This window comes from Caretta caretta, chromosome 1 (assembly GCF_965140235.1).
Source record: "Caretta caretta isolate rCarCar2 chromosome 1, rCarCar1.hap1, whole genome shotgun sequence".
NCBI classification, from domain to species: Eukaryota; Metazoa; Chordata; order Testudines; family Cheloniidae; genus Caretta; species Caretta caretta.
This window is the reverse complement of record NC_134206.1, coordinates 231,143,789-231,166,403: the sequence shown is the minus strand read 5'-3', so window position 1 is coordinate 231,166,403 and position 22,615 is coordinate 231,143,789. Positions and strand designations below refer to the sequence as shown.

Below are 22,615 nucleotides of genomic sequence, written 5' to 3'. Positions count from 1 at the left end.
GTGAATTGCTTTGAGAGCAGACTCTGTCTTAGAATGTACTAACGCAATTAGCAGCTTGCAAGTTTCACACATAGAGGGAGAGAAACAGTACCAAAAACCAAGAGACCTCTTAATTAGTAATACCCTGGAATTTAAACTCTGGGGAATCAAGCTCATTTGTGATTTTAATACAGAACTTCTTTAATATGATCCAACACCAGATTGCTGGCTGACTGACCGTTGTCTAAAGATGGACCTGAATCCAAATGCTGATCCAAACTTCCTTGAGCTTTGGGAAAGTTTGGGTCCAGTTCCAAACTCTGAGGATCATATACATCCTATTAGTATTACCTGCATCACTGTAGCATTTAGAGGCACCACTGAGACTGGGGCCCCATTGTGTTGGATGCTGCACCTACACACAGTAAGAAACAGTCCCTGTCCTGAAAACTTTACAGTCTAGACAATACAAATGGTGTGAGAAAAGAAATAGAATTTCATTTTACAGATGGGGAACTAAGGCACAGCAAGACTAAGTATCTTGCCCAAGTTGTATGCAGTGCAGTTTGTAGCCCCGTTGGTCCCAGGATATTAGAGAGACAGGGTGGGTGAGGGAATATATTTTATTGGACCATCCGCTGTTGGTGAGAGAGAGAAGGTTTGAGCCACAGCGTGTTCTTTTTCAGGTGTGGGAAAGGTACCCTTCTCGGGGCGGCGGATTAACTACGCTGATGGGAGAAGCTTTCCTGTCGGTGTCGTAGTGTCTTTTCTAAAGCTCTACCACAACACAGCTGCACTGGGCACCGAAGGTGCCCCACTCTAGCACTGCATGTGAAGACAAGCTCTAAGAGTTGGGAAAAATATAAACTTGTAAGTCTTGTATTAAAAAATGTTATTTTGTTTTTTCAAAGACTAATTTATTTTGAGGCCAATTCTTTCTCACAGTAAAGGAGTAAATTACAACAAGCATCAGCGAATTACCCATAATAAATTTGCAACTTTCTATGCAGCACCTACTTCTGTCAGTCATGCTCATAATATCTATACCATTCATAATTTGGTACAACATAGTAAAATCAATGGAGCAGAATTTTGTCACATGAGAAATTATTCCTGTTGTCAAAATAAACTGCTTGGCATTTATCTATCAGCAGAAAACCATTCATTCTAGTATGTCCACTATCATGAGTCTGCTCTACATGAGATAAATTATTATAATGTTAAAAAAACCCAAACAAAACCCACCACAACCTCCAGCAATTGTATTAATCTGTCTGCAAGCAGCTACTAGGTGACAAAGCTGATGCCTCTTAATAATAATAATCTCTCAATTGATTTAACATCCATTCTTTCAGTCTAGAATAGTACACTACATATATCTGATGGTAGTTTACACCTTTTACAACATCTTTTAATGATCTGTTGATGTTCCTACAGATGCTCTGTTTTCCTATTTCCTTTTCAGTTTACCATCTACTCACCATCTGGGCTATCCATTGATGGGCAATTTGTGTTGGTTCACTAGATTGAAGCTGCATAATGATTATACATGTGACATATCAAAATCAACAACAGTCCCATTGTTTCAGTACGTAAGAATGTTCTATGGAAATGACATTGGGCAAAATCATGTTTTCCTCTGGAATAAAGATTGGAGGGGCTGGGGAACTCTTTTGACTTTTGGCCTTTCTTCCAAATCATCATGTCAGGGGCAGGAGTGGGATTCCCCTCCTGCTCACTCACCGCTCCATGGAACGGGCAGCAGGTGTGTATGAAAGTCACAGGCCTCCTAAGATCTGGGGTGGATTCCACAGAGGGCCAGCACCTCCATCCCTAAGGAGCCATGCTCATCGACACTCTGCCTGTGTCTGGGCCAACTCATCAGCTGAGGGGAGTCTGAAAATGTAGTGTCGGAATCCACACGAGGTAAACCTGATAGCGTCAGAATTACTTTATGCAAGGAAATTCTAAGGTTGTTGGAGTGGGTGATATGTGGCTCTCCCTTGGCCATGACCGCTACCCACTCCCCCACATCTTCGAAAGTAACCAAAGACCCAAATATGAAAAGAGTAAATGTGGCACATCTGGGGCTTGTTTACCATGGAGAAAACATGGTGGGAACACCTGTCACTACGAGATCCCCACTTGCAGGCTATCTGTAAGAAACAAGTCTGTGATGCTCAACACTAATGAACTCTGCCTGCTGTCTGCGTATCAGAAGCGCCTCATTGTTCACCAGTGCAGATTAGCCAAAGATATAAAAATGACATTATTACAAAAAGTTTTCGCATCCGATTATTCTGTGCATTCGGCCTGCGCCTGCACTGTTTGCCCAGGCACAAGAATGAGAGGAGTAGAGAGCATGTATTCCATTTTACGTTTATTATGAAAGTGATTCTAGCAAAAGTTTTATTACATGCTTCATTTTGAGCTTTGACATATTAAACAAAGCTATTGCTATACAGAGGCAAAGGGAAATGTAGAGTTAGATAAGATACATTTACAACAACATTTGCTACTACTGAATCTGTCAGTTTTGTTAAAATGTCGGTAAAGCTCAGACCACTGTATTTTATTTTCTAAGTATCAAACTTTGTACAGTTATTCACTATCTTTGCTCTAACTAACATGGTACAATTCATATGGAAATAGCTGTTTGTACATAATTTACATAGGTAAAAAACCTTAGCCTCACCAGCAGCAGCTACAAGGATTTAGTTCAAATCATCACTCATGCCCAGTGATCTATAAACAGCAAAACAGTAAACCTTAGCCTCACCAGCAGCAGCTACAAGGATTTAGTTCAAATCATCACTCATGCCCAGTGATCTATAAACAGCAAAACAGTACATAAACCAGTATCATATTACCAGTAATTTTCCCCCCAGGTCTAGCCTAACAGAAGTTCCTGTTAAACATATAAAGGATATAGTTGACTTTAATCAGGAAAAACTCTCTCCAATCTTAGTGGCAGTTTTGCCTGATTAAGGACTCACAGATCAGGACCAATGCGTAGTTTTACCACTTCCACAGCAACCAAGTCACACAGATATAGTGTACTTTTCCTGATCTCTGTACTATACTGGGCATAATGTTCTGAATCCCCTTTTTGTTTCTGGACTTTATTTTTTCCCCTTAATCAAGCTAACGCTTACTTTAACTTACATGTTCTTTATGTTATGAAAACAGTAAGCGCTTCAGAATGGTAATTGATAGTCACTGCTACCACTACTAGCAGGCTATATTGCCTGAGAAAACCTTTGTTATGATCCCAGGGAGACTGCAGGAATAACAGGACTAACCATAGCAATGAATCTTGCAACTGACTAAATGCAACCCGGGCCCTAATGTAACTTTTTAATCATCACATTTCAGTTACCACTGCTGTCAATGCAAACTAGCAGTATTTCCAAGGTATAAAATGCAGAAAAAACATATTTACAAAATAATTTTAATTAAAAAAATGTTAAAAAGAAAAACAAGAAAAACAAGAAAAAAGACAAGATGTTTCTCATTCATTAAAATAAAATTTTGTTAAACAGAGCTGTTTGTTGGTTTCCTGAATGTGGAAGATTAATTAGAGATAAGTAATTCAGCTGTATTTCTTAGAGTACACATTTCTGGGTATGCTGTGGAAGTATAAAGCTACAGTCACTGAATGAAAACAATGCAAGTGTTAAATTAAAGTTACTCCTTTACTACAGTCATTTAAAATACAATGTACTGAATATTCCTAAAATGCCATAGAATAGAACCTAGAGTTATTGTCTTTAAAAGTAGAATCAGTGCCATACATAAGCAAAAGTTGAAACCCAACTGCAAAAGGTCGTATGTATTTAAACTTATCTCAGCATTCTGAATACAGATGGTTTAAATTATTACATTGAAAGGTGCCACTGTACATTTTTATTGTTGTATATTACACATGAATTTTATAGATTAATAACTAATTGTAGAAACAGAATAAATAAATGAAATAGTAAACTGGAATTGTATATATTCAGATACTTAGATAACAATTCTTTGCCTTAAAGAGTTAATCTTCCTGTACATTTCTGTTCTTAAGGAAAGTGTGATGAGAGAGAGAGAGAGAGAGAGAGAGATTGCTTTTGCATCCAAGCCCAAAACTGAGGAATAAGGTCATATTATTTTACAGTAATTTCCCTTCTTCCAAAAACAATTCTAGTGGAAGACAAAAGTCTTCCATTTTTTTTTTCAAGTGCTCACAAATTCTCTCTATCTAAATAAGTATCAAAAGTCTCAACGTGCTGAGATTCTATAGAACTTTCCCAGTTACTGACATTCCCATCAAATGATAGTTTAAACTAAAGAAAGAAACAGCAGTTAGACGAAACCATCAGACTAATATGTGTAATCGTATTCGTAGGTCCGGCTCTTTAGCTCCACTGAAGTCAATGGGAGCTTTGCCATTGACTTCAATGGGGTCAGGATTTCATCCCAGATTTTTTTTAAAAGAGCATTAAAAGTTACTCAGAATCCAGACATCAGTAAAGTCAAAGACCAGTTGATGTAGCAGTTCTAGTAGACTATGAATCACAATGCTGCTTTCACTCTTAAAGATTATTTTGAAGATAGCTATCCAGAATAGTTAATCCTGGTTTATTTATAAAAATGGTTGAAATAATAAATTCAAATATGCTGGGTAAATTAACAAGGGAGCCTTTCTAGTTTGGAAGTTTAATTTTGGATAATTTGCCCACATTGGATCAAAATCTCTTCTTTGTAGTCCTACTTGTATGACATAGGACTGAAAAATCAATCGTGCTTATTAGAAGCCATCTAATAAATCAAACTGCAGACTCTCTGAAAACTCTGGGCCCAATTCTCCTCTCGCTTAAGCCAGTGTAAAACAGGAGTAAATGCACTAAGTGAGTGAAGTTACTGTGGTGTAAAATTGGTGTGAGAGAAGAATCAGGGCCAGGGCCTTTTTATAGTTCCTCTCTTCAGTATTGTATCATTCTATATATTACATTCAAAGATTTGCAGAACATTCTTTTGTAGCTCATAGAAATAGCTTTGATCCTGTTTAAATTTCAAGGTTTGGAAGATAGACCTATTTTCCAACAATTGTCTCACCAATGAGGGAAGATTAGCATCCAATGTGGCAGGTGGGATAAATGAACTAAATTACTGAAGAATTTCATTGGATGCAGCATATGGCTCTCCCTCTTTCTAAGATTCAGTGTAAGAACAGGATGCTTTTCACTTAAAGCTCCTCAATTCTTTCTGCCAACCCACTTCAGTTGTTAAGGACTCACTAACAGCGTTTTGGATGTACAGTCTGTCAGCCCATGGAGAATAGACTTTTTACGTCATGATTTTCCATGCCTAGAGAAGATATATGACAGAGTTAATAAATAAAAGTACATCATCTTCTGATAGCACAATCATTCCCATAGAAACAGAATTACTGGACATATGCAGCAGGCATAATGTCCAGATCTGGATTCAAAACTTCCTAAAGTTTGGGAAGTTCAAATACAGGGTTTTGCTTCAGACCTGTCAGAGGCTTTGGAACGAGTGGCAAATTACAGAGCCAGCTTCAGATTTAACACTTCCACAAAGTTTGCGGGTGTTCTCGTGGTTTGGGCTCATCTCCAATAATTATACCATAGAGTGCTTTGACTTTACTCTCTGGGGCAAAACAAAACAAAACACAAAGATAAGGCAAAAAGAGAAAAAGTGTTTTAGAGATCGTTTGTGTACAACAGAGGGAGGAATGTAGGGAAAGATGGTAGGATGAAAGAATATATCAAAAGTTAAAAATTCAGTCTTACTGAGTTAGCTCCTCAGCTGGTTTAAATTGTCGTAACTCCATTGAAGGCAATACTCAGCTGAGGATCTGGCCCATTGAATTCAGTGCCCTGTTTCTGGCTGTGCTCAAATGAAACCCACATGCCTACCCCATAACAGTTATTAACAATTAGTAAATGTGATGATTTTGGCATTATTATCAAGCAACTTCTAATTATTGCAGACTACAAGATCACAGAAAATATATTCAGTCTGTCGTTTTTGTGAGAGATGAAGAATATTTAGGGATGATTCATTACCACCTCTCTAAAACAATAAGTGCAGAATTTAGGGTAGGAGGAGAGATTTAAAAAATAAGTGCTACTGGTGTTCAGCTTTTAAACATAAGAACATTTTCAAATTGAACAAAAAAAGGTCATTTGTGGATATGGAATTAGGCCATCACAAATTAATACAGTTTTCAATCGCCCTGTAGTAACACGTGAAGCCATAAATGGGAGATCATTTGCCGCACTAGATATAGATGCAGTATTCTCTATTTAGGTAAGATCTACCATTTTTTTCACACCTGCAACCTGCAATTTTGAATCTCTTATTTTTTGGTATCATGAAGGTGCCTCTCTCACAAAGAGGGAAGCATTATTAATGTCCTTATTTCTCCCACGTGCTTTGAGTCTCCGAAGTTTGATAGCTTATCGCCACCTACAAAACAAGCCATTTCTTGCTCTGCTGCTATTACTGAATGGTGACATGTTCTGACAAACTGCCATAGCAGTCTGTGACTGCTGTTAATGAAAATACAAACATTCACAAATCAGAAGCCCAACTCACATTAATGTGGCACCATATTCTATTTGATGAATGACAGTTTCTGCCAATATGAGTCACCAACTTGGTTTTTCAAAGCCCTCACACAGCTCTGAAATTCATACCATACTTTGGATGGGGATTTTTAATAGCAATTTTCACTTTTATCATGTAAGTGAAATATTATATGCGTTTTTATGAAAACTAGCTTGTATTAACAACAAAAAATCCCAAATCTGCTAAGACAATATTATCTATCACTTGATGCTAACTTTTTTCATTAGAAATTTGCACATCTGCCTGGCACATTTCTACGGGGAAACACAAACATCACATAAAATATATGATTTTCTACATATACAGCACAAGAAACACTCAGTATGTCAGCTATGTACTTGTAATGGCCAAATTGTTCTCTTGGTTACAGCACAGTCAATGACCCAAATTCTACCTTTATTACCTGGGAACAAATCAATGCGTGTTGCATCCATGTAATGGAGGGCATCCTCAGAGCTCGGCCTGGTCTATACTGGGGATTGCAGCAGTTAGTGGCCAGACACCAGAGCAGGTGCATCGGTACAAACCTCTAGTGTAGACAAGTTAAACTGCAATAAGCACCAGTGTAGCGTAGCCATTTTAAGCTGGGGTAAACTGCACCAGTGCAAATCATAGTTTAGCTTGCTTCTGTTAGTGCTTTCCACTAGTGCAGCTATACTGTTGGCTGGCCACCAATGGCTGTGATCAGGGCAACTCCCTAGTGTAGACAAGCCTTTGTCCTGGCTTCATACCAGTTTAACTGAAAGTCCTAAAAGCGTTACTGCACTGAAAAGGGATTCCTGACCTGCAAGGGAAATTACCTTGTGCTGTGTTGCAAAAAAGATCATTTGCCCTGCAGGCCAGTAATATTTTACAGTGATGTTGGGACCAATCCTGTGAGTTGCTGAATGGGGGTTTTAGGTGCCGTATAGTCTGCATGAGACATTCAGTACTGCGCAGCATTAGACCCAGACTTATTTCCTTAAATTGAGAAATGCAGTTTGAAAGTTCAGAGAACAACGTGCAGCCTTCAGGAAATGATGGTGTTATTTCATTTCTTTAAATTGTGTGTCTTCTTTTGAGAATTTCAGTCAGTTTTCCAATATCTTTAAATTGGATTGCGGTAATGATGACCAATTCAACCATTCTGGATAATCTCTGGGACATCTTTGCAATGTTCACATCACTCTGAAATACTAGTTTCTTTCTAGTTGTCTTTGAGCTTTCAGATTTATGCATGCATATTTGTGATCTATATAGATTCTTGTATGATCCACTGTAATTTATTGTACAAACTATGTATAATTATAAGTATTTCTACTAGCTCCCCCACCCCAACAGTTAGCAAATGGTTTTCCATTCTACAAATGCACTAGGCCTAGCACTGATCATACATCCCTTGGGACACCCATCCTTGGACTCCTACTAGGCAATAGTGATCATTTAAAAAATTAAGTTCACCACCCTTGAGGAAGAGATCATATAAAAGCTAGCACAGTGACATTCAATTCTGAAAGGAGAATTTTCCTTAAAAAGGAGGAAGCTACTCAAAAAGGCCCTTTAATTAAAAATGAAGAACTTAAAATCAGTCTGGAGACTATTTTCAGCACACTATAACAGAACACACAGGAAAGAAGGCAACTCCCCTCTCCCCCAAACAGCTAAATGGCCAGATTAAAAAAGGGATTAAAACCAAACAGGTATCTTTCAGGAAATGGCAATCCAGCTCAGCTGTAGCCAGGAGAAAGGAACAGAAACTATTGCCGATAAAATGTAAATTGGAATTAAGAAAGCCAAATGGGAGTTTTAAGAGTGATTAGCCAGACATAAAAATATATGCATATAAATTACTGCAAAACATCTTTAAAGTACATATCAGAAGCACAAAGTCTTTGAGAGAATTCATAGGTCTTTTGGATTACCAGGAAGAGAAGGGAGCAGCAGAAGAGCAAAGTTAAATGATGTATTTGCCACAGTCTTCACCACAAGAGATGTCGGGGTGATACCTACTCTCCTTAGATAATAAAAATGGGGGACAAAGGGGAGGGTGGTGAACCTCCCTGGTAAATGAAACAAATCACCAGACCCCAGGCAGTACCCCTCCAAGAGTTCTGAAAAATCAAGTGGCTGTGGAGCTAACAAAAATATACAATCTCTCATTAAAATCCACTGTTACGTCAGCGAATTGATGGGGATGACAGGATTCTTGCACCTTCTTGTTGCTGTCAGAAGACGGCCACTAATCTGACATACTATGGCAATTTCTTATGTTCATATGAAGCTAATGGGTGTTTTAGGTGTGAATCTGTTACTCAAGTAAGTGAGAGTTTTGGGTGCCCAAGGCATGCAGGATCCAGCTACTAGGGTATATTTAATTAATTTAAAAATATTTAAAATGGATTGCAAAAATTATTTCTGTTTTTTCCCCTTTAGAAATTTGGCTTATACAAAAAAGGTATATTTCTGTAATGATTTAGAGATGTCAAATCTAATGTAAAAGTTAATTTCTCCTGAAGTCCTATTCATTGCTCCTTTCTCAGGAGTAACTCCCATTGATTTTGACAAAAGGAGTACCTGAATAAGGAGGAAGAATATGACCACTTGCTGAATGAGATATTGGAAAGTAGTTAGCAAAATAATGAATTTTCACATGAACTAAAATCTCTCATCCTTCCACCGAATAATTTATATTTGACAAGACTGTCTAAGTGAAAGTTATTCTTTTTTTGTATCATAAAATTCAAAGACACTTCAGTTTGGGGTAAACAGAAGTTACAAGCACTTGGAGAAGTTATTTAATCATCTAAGTGAAGTCACAAATAGATACGAGTAAATACTGTGCGTGGGAGTAGAGATTTAAGCCTGAGTAATATTTACAGTAACTAAAGATAATATTACTAATGTACCCACAAATAGAAGTATATATTTATATATTTATATATTGTACTTAATTAGATGCTCTAATAAGGAAAAGAAAAACGGACGACTACTTTTTTTTCTTTGTTTCTCATCCACTCTATTGTAAAAGTCTTCAAAAAGACCCAATGTCATATAAAATTCCATGACTGTATCTGCAGCAGGACAGGTAGTGGTAGACCTTTGAAGAAGGCTACAATAGGGCAGATAAAACAGATAGGGCATGGGATTCAATCTTGTATAATCCATAAAACAAAATTATACATCCATTTCCTTTTTTTTCCCCCCTTTCCTTTTTTGGTTTATACTAGAACAAAGTCTCCACAAAACCACAAATGGGAAATAACAAAATTTAGATTATTTTTGTTTTCTTCTAAAATTTCAAATATAAAGTTCAAGTGCAATTCAAAATCCAAATAGTATTTTTGCTACATACTCCTTTCTATCACAAAACAGGTAGTTTGTTTAACCAGGTTGAACAGGTTTCTTCTTTGCTTAGAAGAAAACTATTTTTGCTAGAAAATGAAAAGGCTTAGAAAATATATTTTCTAAAACAAACATTTTCAAATGAAACATGAAGAAACACTAGTGCAGACACAAATTTGGATCTTCAATTAGATGCACTCAAGGATCCACAAGTATTCTTCTTTGAAGTAAAAATCCCATTCAGAATATTGGCTTTTAACAATTATAAAACATTATAGTTATTCTTCAGTATATAATTGAAAGTAAAGACTGCCAAAAAATAACCTTCCATTTAGGAAATGTTTCTACTGTGGAGGAAAATACAATATTTGACAGGAAATAACCCCAAATTGAATATCACTAGGAAGCTATTTGTATGGTCGTAGAAATCTGGAAACTTTTGATCGCAATAGCTTTATAAATGATCGTGGGAACATCTCCTTTGACTCTTGTGCTGTGTACTTGAAATAGTTTTGAGGATGTGCCAATACATCAAAGAGGGCTTTGATCAATTTCTTGTCCTAGGAAAGACAAAGTATATGTTAGGCACATATTTTGGTTGTATTAGTTTTTGCACAACTTTTAAAATCAATGTTCACTATGATTTTCTTTGGCAAAAGCTACCATTCGGCAAAGCAGGTTCAGCATGGTCAAGTCCATGTTGCTTGTTGCATATTATACCATAGACAGTTTACAAACTTCTCCATTTTAACATGTGTAATTAGTGCTTATGGTAGGTGCCAGGTTGATGCATTCAAACATCTTGTTAACCACAAAATGGGTGCAATATGGGCAACAGTACTGCAGACTACCTCACACTGATCTTCCAGTATACTCAACCGCTTTCCACAAGTGCCTTCTGTCTGCGTGTAAGAGGGCAGTTTGGTCGCCACATCCTAGTCAATCACGGAGTTCTCCAAGTACCTCATCCTGTAAGATGCCCTGAGTCAGTACAGTACTTAGGCATATGTCTAACCTTACACGTGACTAAAGTGAGACAGGGCTGGAGGGACCTCAAATCCCATTGACCAAATCCTTGGAGGACTGGGCCTCCAAAATGCCATTTGTGATTGGTGGTTATTTTGTGATGTCTTCTGTAGGAACAAGGCTGAACTCATCAACTCAACATCTCTTCTAGGCATACAACAATGAACATTGGCCACCAGAGACCTGGCATGATTTGAAGCAGTCCCCAACCCACTCTATATATTGTAATTTCTAAGTCAGTTTTGATCTCGCTCAGGATCTGATCCAACACCCATTGAAGTCAACAGAAATATTCCCAGAGACTTCAACAGACATTGGCTGGGGGCCCGAACACAAGTGTAAATGAGGAGTAATACCAATGCAGTTACACTGGAGTATGATGGGCCCTATATTATTACCCTCATGCAGGACTAATAGGGCACACAAACTGCCACACAAGGCAGGAAGAGGTTAATGGGCTACGAAAGGCCCAGTCAGCCCAAATAAAGACATTTGGAGCAGGAGACAGGCTTTCAGGGAGGAGCTTAAAAATAAGAGCCCTGCTCAGTTGGAAGAATCAGACACAGAGAGCAGACGTAGAGCTCTCACTATGGGAGAGGCGGCTAGCTAGGGCCAGGCACTGGGGAAGACTGGTGCCTAGCAGATGTCCCAGAGGAATGGGAAGAGTTTATGTTGCTTCATATTTGTTGCGACTTTGAGTGCCCTGGGAGGGTAGACCTGTAAGAGACCTAACTGGAAGGCTAACTCAGAGGGAGTTGGGGGCTGGATGGAGGAGAGGAAGACCAGCTGGGAAACTGAGGCTGAGTGGCCGTTGCACTATACAATACTGCAAGAGGGTGCTGTGGTCAGAACATGCGATAGCACGTGTTGGAACATGCAAGTCAGTGATCGGCCGCTGGAGATAAGGGGAAATGGAAGCCTGTGAATATTGACTGACACCCCACCCAGTTTGGGTTAATCAGGAAAGATGGAAAAGGTGATATGTCTGCTGGTGATGGTGCAGCAGCAGATAGCTGTGCTACAGTGGTAGCAGGAACAGCAGCAGCAGCAGACCCAGTTGTCCTCCTGCGATTTGATGGAGAGCAGGCAGAAACAGAAGGGGGGATGCTTTGCCACTCAGCAGTGGTGGCAGAGGCCCAATTATAGCAACAAGAGTGGTTGTGGAAGCAGCTAGGCCATGGAGTTCTGGGGACTTTGGCTTCTACTGAAAAGAGTAGCTCAGGCTGCCTGGTCCCTGACCTGGTAAAGTTGGGGGCCAGAGGATGACCTGCAGCCCTTCCTCTGTACCCTTGAATGAGTGGCTGGCAAGAGTCCACTTGTGAAGACCCCATAGCACTATTTCTGATGGGCGAAGCGCAGGCAGCCTACTGAGTGGCAAGTGACGAGTAGGTGGGCTCATATCCTGTGGTGAAGGCTGCCATTGTGGATAGACTGGGATTGACTCCAGAGATGTACTGGCACCATTTCAAGGCTGAACCATTCCTGCATAGAGCATGCCCACAGGCTCAGAGGTTATGGCACTTTGCTGCCTGGTGGTTATGCCCAGATACTAATTCCATACAGAAAATCATGACAGCTGAAGGAGCCAAGTGGCCTGAATGGCCTGGCAGACCAGGAGTGGCTCATCAGGGGAGACCAGAAGAAAGGATATCCCAATCTGGGGAGTTTCAGGGAAGCTCCTGATGGGACAGAGTCCCAAGTAACTTGAAACAGGGGGATACACAGGTTGTAGCAGGGCTGCTCCCGTCAATCCTGCAATCTAGGGAGAGTGCTTCTGTCCTTCTGATGCAGCTAGGCTGGGCATATCAGGAGAGACTGCCTGATCACAGGTGTTGGAACTAGGGGTGCTGTGCTACTGCACTCCCTGGCTTGAAGAGATTTCCATCATATACAGGGTCTACAGTTTAGTTCAATAGCTCTCAGCACCCCCACTATACAAACTGTTCCAGCATCCATGTGCCTGATAATGGAGTGTGATTACCTGGGCTGTTATTACAGCCAGCTTTGTGGCCTGGAATCCTTTCTGAATGACACTGGAGCCCAGTCATATGTGGTATCTATTGGTCTGGGAAGAGCGTCAATGGAAGGCCTCATAGACTCAGGTTACAGGCATACCCTTGTCCAGGAAAATGGAATGTTGGCAAAGATGATGGACCAGCACCTCCCTGAAAACATCTCATGTGTACATGGCAAGAAGTAGGTCTACCTGTGGCAGAGGCTGAGCTGCGGATACAGGGCTGCAGAGGTCGGCTATATATTGGGATAATAAAGAACCTTGTGTGGCTGGTGATCTTGGGAAGAAAATGGCGCGTTATCCCAGTTCTGATGTGCAGGAAAGTAGCACAAAAGCTGGCAGAGAGGTAAGGTGTCATGAACCCAGAGCAACAGCCTTTGTGAGTGAGCCAGTGTATTTTTTATTCCTGCTAATACACTTCTTCATATCAGCAGGCAGCTGGCCTCTTTTCATGAAAACAGTTATTATATATCAGTCACATCATCGGAGTCTCCCATTTTATAGACCTTGCTAGGTCGTAGACTGCACTGGATCTTTCCTTACACCTTCAGCAATGCATCTGGTAGAAAGCGATAGTACACTGTCAGAGAGGACAAGTATATCTGTCCTTTGCAGGTAGGGATCTGGCCTACAAACAACAGTGGAGGATGTCATTCTGTTCTCTTGGCCCACCAGGACTGTGAACAAATGTTCATTGTTGCCTTCTTACTGCAGTTACTTAATTGACACCATCAATTTAAAAATCAGACCTCTCGTCTAACATTGTGTGTTAACACCTCTTCGCAATTCAAGAGAGTCGAAAAAAAACAAAGGGTGAATTTTTGGCCTCACTGAAGTCAGTGGCAAATTTCCCGTTGACCTAAATGAAGCCAGGATTTCACCCAGTGTTTTCCCCTGTTTTTTCATTTCCTTTGTTTTGTACATTTGACATTTGCTTTGCCCAAATAGTCAGTTTATTTCCCCTGTTGACATTAAACACAGCAAGCGTTTTATTTTTCAGCCACTACCCTAGTTTTTTCCCTTCTGTAAGAACTCAAGGAAGGTCAAATCTGCAGGCTCCAAGAATGGTTTTGGAAAATCCTGTATGTTGTGGAACTGGTCTGGGTGAGTTGTATTTGCAGGAAAGGCAGGATGATGAGTGGTTGAGCTAGCAGAGAGGAACATTTTGGAAGGGGGACAATGGAAGAGGCCTGGGGATGTAGTCAGGGAGTCCACACCAGTGGGTATTTTAGCAGATCGCACCTTCCAAAAAATCCAAGTTCAGACATCTGCGCATGGACAGGCAAAACTGACATGCACAGGAACCAACGCCACCAATTTACAGCAGTGGTTAAAGGTCATAGTGTATCTGATTCAAATTGACCTCACCTGACCTCAGGAGCCTTAACTGGAAGGTGTCACCTGTCACAGTAAGAGTTGCCAACTTTCTATTTGCAGAAGCCAAACAGCCTTGCCCCGTTCCCCGCCCTGCCCCTTCCCTGAGGCCACAGCCCTGTCCCAGCCCATCTGAGGCCCCACCCCTGCTCACTCCATGCTTATGATATGGATATGGCACAACTGAGATATATTTTATGCAAGATGGGTCTTGTAAGGTATCATTGGAAAGGTTATAATTTACTGAATGTGATTATCCAATTTGTATGCATGTATCATTTCTGTATCTAAAGTTAGGAATATTGGCTATGTAACAATTACAACTGGGTGTGTACTTAGGAAACACCCACCAGAGAACAGACCATCAGCCTTGATTGGCCATTAGGAAGAAATGATAAGACCTTGAAAATACTAATCTCACTCCTTCCTGAGAAGCCTCCTGGGATGTTGCTTTGACACTACAAGGTCATGTGGTCATGTCACCTAGTATTAAACACCACCTTGGACACTGCTGGTACTTTTCCACTGGAAACAAAGGCTTCCCACCTTATGTAAATTCTATTTAAGGCTGGGGAGTAAGGCAAACAGGACTCTTCTCCATTGCCTTCCTGCCCAAGAAGAAAGACAGCTGAAAGTACCTGAAGAGACAAAGGAACTGAAGAGACAAAGGAGACAAAGCAGGCAAGGGCTGAGTCCAGACTAAGTCAGGAGTCTAGTCTGTAAAGAGAAATAACTGGAACTTTAAGCTACTGAAACTCTGCAACTTGCCTAAAACAACATTTAGGCTGAGAAATTACTTCTTTAGGATCTTAAGCTTAGTATACGTGTTTTGTTTTATTTGCATGGTAATCTGCTTTGTTCTGTTTTCTATCCCTTATAATCACTTAAAATCTGCCTTTTATACTTAATAACCTTGTTTTTATTTATTATTAAACCCAGTTTGTGCAACTTATAATGGGGGGGGGGGCAAGAAGTTGTGCATATCTTCCTCCACATTGAGGGAGGGGGCTAATTTGTAAGCTTACGTTGTATAGATTTCTCTACAGTGCAAGACAGTATTAGTTTGGGTGTACTTTCCAGAGAGAAGCTGCACTTGAGTGCTGGGCAATTTCCTTCACATAGAGAGCTGTTTGTAGACTCTGTGATTCTACAGCTGGTGCATCCCTATCTGTGTGTGTGTGTGTGCTGCCAGAGGCCAGAGAGCCTAATTAAGCAAAACAGGGAGAGGGAGCCCAGGCTAGTGGAGCATGCAGGCTCAGTGAAATATCAGTACATCAGGTGGCATCCCGGATAGGGGGTCCAACCTGTTGCACCCAACCCTGCTCTGAGGCTCTGCCCCCACTCACTCCATCCCCTCTCTGTCTGTCGCTCACTCTCCTCACCCTTGGGTGGGGGTTGGGGTGTGGGAGGCGGTGAGGACTCCAGCTGGGGGTGCAGGCTCTGGGGTGGGGGTGAAGGAGGGGGCTCCGGGATGGGGCCGAGGGATTCAGAGTGTGGGAGGGGGCTCAGGGCTGGGGCAGGGGGTTGGGGCATTGGAGGGGGTGCAGAGTGCAGGCTCCGGGAGGGAGTTTTGGGGGAGGGAGGGGGCTCAGGGCTCCAGGTGCAGGCTCTGGCTGGGGTGTAGGCTCTGTGATGGGGCTGGGGATGAGGGGGCTCAGGGCTGGGGCAGAGAGTTGGGGTGCAGGAGGGGGTGTGGGCTCTGGGAGGAAGTTTGGGTGTGGATGGGAGTTCAGGGCTGGCGCAGGGGGTTGGGGTGCAGGAGGGAGTTCGGGGTGCAGGCTTGGGTTGGAGCTTACCTCAGGTGGCTCCCGGAAGTGGCTGGCACATCCAGCTTGTAGGTGGAGGGGTCAGGAGGCTCTGCACACTGCCCTCGCCCACAGGTGCTGCCCCCGCAGCTCCCACTGGCTGTGGTTCCCAGCCAATGGGAGTTGTGGAGCTGGCGCTCAGGGCGGGGCAGCATACAAGCTCCCGTGGCCATCCCGAAGCTGGAGGGATGTGCTGGCTGCTTCCCAGGAGCTGTGTGGAGCCAGGGCAGGCAGGGAGCCTGCCATAGACCTGCTGTGCTGCCGAACGGACTTTTAATGGCCCGGTCAGGGGTGCTGACCGGAGCCACCAGGGTCCCTTTTTGACCGGGCATTCTGGTCAAAAACTGGACACCTGGCAACCCTAGGCAAGTCTGTGATCAAATGCACAAGATAGGGAGAATTAACAGGAACAAAAATAAATCAAAGTAGATGGAGGTGACACAAACCGAATTTACTGGTATCTTCAAACTAGTCTTATTAATGTTTGAGAGGTGGCAGTTGTACATGTACAGCGACTGTTTTTAATAAAGCTTCTGTAATATTTATTGCTTTAAGTCATTGCGAGCAGGTTGTAATATATGAAGATACCTTCAGGGGCGATACAATCATAATAATTAACAAAATGCTTAGTGAAATGGAATTACAGTTTTTGACAGCTTCTAGCAATTTGCCTGGAGAACACAGGGCACAGTTTTGTTAAACGTGTGACAGGGGTTTTTCACCACACCTGTAACAATAGTTTGGCCTTTGCATTCTCTTCCCTTTCTCTGGCATACTAATTCCTGTCACTCCAGACCATGCATTTACTCTGACAGGTTTTGGTTTTTAAAGCAGAAACACTGAGTTTTGTCTTTTGTTGCTTTGTTTGCTGTGGCTTCCAACCTTTCCTCTTCTACCTTTTAAAAAAACAAATTCACTTTCTTAGCAGTGCGTGCTGTGGGTGAGTCTTTTTGAGACAAGACAACTGTTTGGGTAGATCCTTTTTTTAACATGTATATAAATCTAGCTCCATGACTCATTTAAACAAGTGCCAGATTCACACTGAAGAGTGCTGTTCAAACAATACCTTTCCTTGACAGATTAACTCTTCTACTAATATATTAGTACGTAACTGAGCAGCTCATTTAGGTCTTGATTCAGCAATGTACATAAGCACATGCTCAACTTTAAGCTTGGGAATAGTCCCATTAAAGTCAATGAGACTATTCGTGCTTAAAGTTAGTCACATGCTTAAGTTCTTTGCTGAACTGGAGCCTTAAATAGGTGCTAAACTGGCAGGACGCAGCCAATTTCAATCCAATCTGCTTCATGGGCATGGCAAGCCAGACAAGTGTTACCAAAGTGTATCCAATTGATTTAAAGCTACATGTGACACGTCAGGTGAGCCTCAGACAGGAGTGGTATCAATCCTCTGGGGATGAAAAACGTATAGCTGGTGAAACCAGGCTTTCCACGGCTCACTGGCGATACATTGACAGACAAATGCCTTTTCACAGTTAGTTTCTCAATTAATCCCAAAGGGAGGATTATTGCACAGGGGAAAAAAAAAAAAGACAGCATTTTTGGAAGGACATTCCTTACATCCAGGATTCTTCCTGAAGCAGAAAGAATGGCATTATCCAGCCAAAACGATACATGATAGAAATTTTTCTAGCTTCCCCTAGGGAGCGTCTGGACATTAGTTTAGGTTAAATCAGACCGTCAGAACCCTCAGAGCATACACCTCATAGTTCCCTGAAAGATGAAGTAAATCATTCCAGCTGGGCCCTGCTGCACTTGCCTGATGGCCTATGTCCATGACAAGCTCTGCACGAAGGACCTGGTTTTTAAAGCTGCTGAGCCTTCACAGTTCCCGTGGGCTGGAGCTGCAGATATTCAGCACCTTGAAAACCAGATCTTAAGTGTATACAAGCTATACGTTTGCCATGCTGAGGGAGACACTGTTAACCTCTCTCTGCTAGCAACTGTCTACAGTGCATGTGCCACATCACACTGTTTGATAAATCAATGTCTCTGCATCAGCCAGTCAGCAACACTAATGTTCAGTAAAGCACGCAGGAGTCAGGCTGGCTAGAGAGAAGGTTTAGCACTTTTACTCAGTGCACGAGCACTGGGCTTCTGGGCGATACCTTGTCCACACGGGGCTATTTCCACACTACAAGCGAGGACTCGGAGTGTGATTCTCAGCTTGCATCACATACTCTTGCTAGCTGGTTGAGAGCTCGTGCGAGTACAAATCATGCAGCTGCAGTAGCACGGGCCGCGATGACACAGCTTAGCTGTGCTGAGCACGCACGGTAGCGGCAGCAGTGTGGATTAGCCATGCCCAGTACAGACCCGCCTGAGCCCTGTGGATCCATGTTGAGCATGCACCCGCAGGGTTCAGGCAAATTTGCCCTCGGCATGGCTAAGTCATGCTGCTGCCGCCAGTGCTACCGTGGCTATTTACACTCACGCTAATTCTTACCACAATAGTGCGAGTATGTGAAAATCACACCCCTAGCTCATGGTATAAACACAGCCTGGGCTTGTTGGAAAGCATCATAAAAGTATTTGCACAGTCACCATCATAGTGACATAACATCAGTTCATTTGTATAGCCACTCCCCTACTGGTATCTTCATACAACCACCAATTCTAAACCCTGTGCAGCACTTCTGTCGTGTCAGGAGGATGGACCCAAACCAAACCATGGGATCCAAACATCCCAACTAACCATTCACAATCTCCCAGGATTTTGAATTTGGGTTGGAATTTTGCAGCTTGGTCCCGTTAACACTTGGGCTCCATTCAGAAGCCAGCTGCGCTGATTGACTAGTGTTATCCACAGAAGGTGCATGTGGGGGGAAGCTCTTTATGGAATATTCTGTTCCTTTGCTCCTGTTGGCAGTTTCATTCTTTTAGTTTAAGTACAAAGATTATACAGACATTAACAAGTCTTTATAAACTGCCTCCTCCTCACCTGTTAATTAGAGCGCTACTGCTAATCTGAATTCCAATATTGTTCATGGCTCTGCATGTGGGGAAGGAAAAACATTGGTGCGGAATTTTGTTCTTAAATGATCACAGCTGGATTTAATAAAAACGCGGAAGCTGTGGAAGTGATAGCTCTCATCCTGACCACGGTGACTGGCCAGCTAGCTAGAGTTAGGACTCTTGTTCTAGCGCTAACGTAGTCTATGTATGTGTCAGGAAGCTGAATAGTTGGCCTGGCTTAGCTAAAGGAATGTGGACATACTTTTAGAATTTCTTGATGATTTTCTGATGCATATAATCGTCCATCTCGAACAATGTCTTCTATCAGCTGTTGGTAATCCTCTGAAAAATAAAGAGTGAAGGAGCTGGTAAGCAACAGTTTGTGATACCATCACAGAGGTTAGTTTCCTGACAACTGCTAATTAGCCAGAAAATATTTGAGAAGCAAATTTAGTTTTATACACATTCAGTGTTTCCAGTACCACGGCAATTTAATATAATCAACTTAATACTTTGAACTCTATGCTGCCTTCCAACTGAGGTTCTCGCTTTTCTTTAAAATGTTAATTTAGCTTCACAGAACTGTTTATAAGGCAGGTAAGTATTATTATCCACATTTTACAGATAAAGAAACTGTGGCACAGAGATAATAAGTGACTTGTCAAGGTTATATAGGAAGCCAGTGGCCCAGCCAGGAATCGGTTCCATATCTTCTGACTCCCAGTCCTGTGCCTCCAGATCATCTCTCCTTCTTGACCTTTAAATCACCTCCCCTATCCCCAACCTAATTCCAGACTGACTAACAATTCAGAAAATTGCATTAGTGTTTGGGAAAAGAGATGCGCTAACAAAGAAATTCCTCCATACTTTTAAAACAGTGGCATAGCTAGGAGTGGAATTTGGATGGGCCCCGACTTTCGGGCGGACAGGTAATGACAGACTGTGTTAGCTCAGCTTCTCCCTCGACACCACACCCTCTTCCTAGCCCCAGTGCCCCCGGACACAGGGCTTCACCTGCTGAGCTGGGCACGCACATGGGGCAGCTCAGAAAATGGCAAGGCAGAGCTGCCAGAGCATAGCTTTCTGAAGGGTGGGCCCATAGTTCAGTCCTGGATTTCAGGTGTCTGAGTGACTCTCCAGGCTGCTATGGCAGCACTATGCCCCTGCTCAGATTTGGGTGTGCCTGGATGCTACACCCCTGTTTTAAAAGGAAATTTCCCCTTGAATATATGCTAAAAAGGCATCTTTGACATATTGCCAGGTGAAGATCAAGACTTTGGTTAGTTTTATGAGGGTTGCTGGTGATTTTCTTTATTGTATGTTACAAATGAGAGCTGTTTAGTTATTGGAGACTTCAGTTTCCATTGGAATTATTTGTCTATGCTGGCTTTGTTTTCAACAAAGTCATATTTTTAATTATTTTTTTCTTGGGCACCAATAGGTCTTCATAAATGGACTTTCTATAAACAAAGAGCTATTATCAACAGTATTCTCATCATGATAAACAATGATTAACAAAGAGTTTCACTGGCTTTAATGGTAGGAGGCTCAGACTCAAAGAGTTCTGTATATATCTTGTTGGAGTAAGAATAAGAAAAGGTAATAAATTACCAGTATAGACCTAAAAATAAAAAAAGGGAAAAACAAGGAAGAAGACCCAAAACTTTTGATGGTCAGTACTAGAATAATTCACTGAAAAAACAAAAATGAGTCACATCGAGTTCTTTATCCTTCCTGTTTCCCCCCTCCAGTCAGTACAAGATAGATTCAGACACACAGGCTTCTAAATTGAGATATAACACAGAGATGGAAAATGACTGCAGTCTTACCATCGTATGTCACATATGGGACCTGAAATCCTTTGCCACTGTTTCCCTCATTTGATTTGAACTGAATCCATAGCTTTCGTGATCTGGAGGTAAATGCTATTGGTCTCTCATAAGTCTGACATGTTTCATATGTGGTAATTGACGTAGGGGAGGCTAGAAAAATAAATAAATAAATGAAAGACCTTTGTAACATAACCTTCCCTGGAGGTAGAGATGTCAGCTTATAGCACACTCATTCATTCACTCATATTTTCCCTTTAAGAGAGGTGATATTCTTGGGATGGAAGGCATGCCATCATTTTTTGCGTATAAGGGGAAAGCTTCTCTCCAGAAGACTATGGGTAACTCTCCCTTTCTGTCCCAAGGTGGGGTTAGTAGGCAGATAACAGGATGCAACATGAAATTATTATGATTAAAGCTAATAAAAAAATGGAATTTCCACCCTGTGGGAAAGTCTGACATTTTGAAATTTATTTTTGACCCAAATCTGGAAGTTGAAATTTTGAAATCTTTTGCGAAACGGAAATTCCAAAATATTTTGCTTCAGAAACATCAAAGCAACCTTAACTAAACATTTTGTTTCAATATCAAAACACTGTGCTATCATATTCAATATTTATGAAGTATTAAATATTAAAGCCAAAATGAAATGGAAAAATCAAAACAAAACACAAACGTCAAAATGAAAATACTCCATTTCAAGCACGAATCATTTAGTAACTTTTCTATCAAAAATTTTGTCAACATTGACATGCTCCTACAGAACATTTTGATTTGAACGCAACAGTTTTTGGTCAGAAAATGCTGTTTCATCAAAAAATTTCCAACTAGATCTAATTATTATTACTTATATGCCAAGCAGATAGGGCCCGTTGTGCTAAACACTATCCACACATATTAGAAAGAGACAGTCCCTGCCCCAAAGAACTCATTCTCGAAGAGAAGCTCATAAGACTCCCAACGTTGGTAGTTAGTCTGATGGCACCAGATTGGCCATCACATTAGAGCAAAACATCATCACACTGCAATGCAATTTCAAATTACAACTGACACTTTGGGGAACTAGAAAGGACCCCACAAACACACTAGGAAACAGTGAAAGTGATTGAGATCCCAGAAATAACATGGCAGATGGCAACCCTAAGGTGAAGCCCAGTGTTTATAAAGTAGGCCTTTTTACCTAGTTTAAAAGTGACCTGTAGAATTCATATCCACAGGGTAATATAGGAAATTACGTTACTGTTCTAAGTTTAAACAAAGAATTAGGTGTTATGGAGCTGATCCAACTCCTACTGAAGTTAGTATTAACGGTCCCATTGACTTCAGAGGGATTTTAATCAGGCCCTAAATGAGTTCCTGGATAGAATCAATGTTAATCTGGAGTTAAGACTGAGCACTTAAGGGAAACAACATTACAGGGATATTGTAATTATCCCCCAAACAAGTTTTCAAAACCAAGAAATTCAGAGGCAAGGTGAAATGTGAGAGAAAGCCAAACATGCTAACGTACAGAAATGCACCGTGAAAGCTCCCAGCAGCCTTAATTGTGCCCTGTAGTGATGCTATACAATAACCACACAATAAAGATTAGCATATAAAAGAGTTTAAAATCCTGGATTCGATTAAATTGATTTTAATTACATTCATTTTTT

General features: G+C 41.3%; 1 protein-coding gene across 10 annotated transcripts in view; it reads right to left on the bottom strand.

The window, feature by feature from the left end:
- Positions 1-2,342: 2,342 nt before the first annotated feature.
- SCUBE1 (signal peptide, CUB domain and EGF like domain containing 1) overlaps positions 2,343-22,615 on the bottom strand; it is a 305,663-nt gene continuing 285,390 nt past the window's right edge. For all 10 annotated transcript variants that reach the window (XM_048825384.2, XM_048825395.2, XM_048825406.2 and 7 more), the window contains 3 exons: positions 20,964-21,116; positions 19,397-19,476; positions 2,343-10,499 (listed from right to left, as the gene is read on the bottom strand). In XM_048825384.2, the coding sequence (XP_048681341.1) occupies positions 10,347-10,499; positions 19,397-19,476; positions 20,964-21,116 (386 nt within the window). In that variant the 3' untranslated portion in view covers positions 2,343-10,346. The remainder of the gene's footprint in view (positions 10,500-19,396; positions 19,477-20,963; positions 21,117-22,615) is intronic.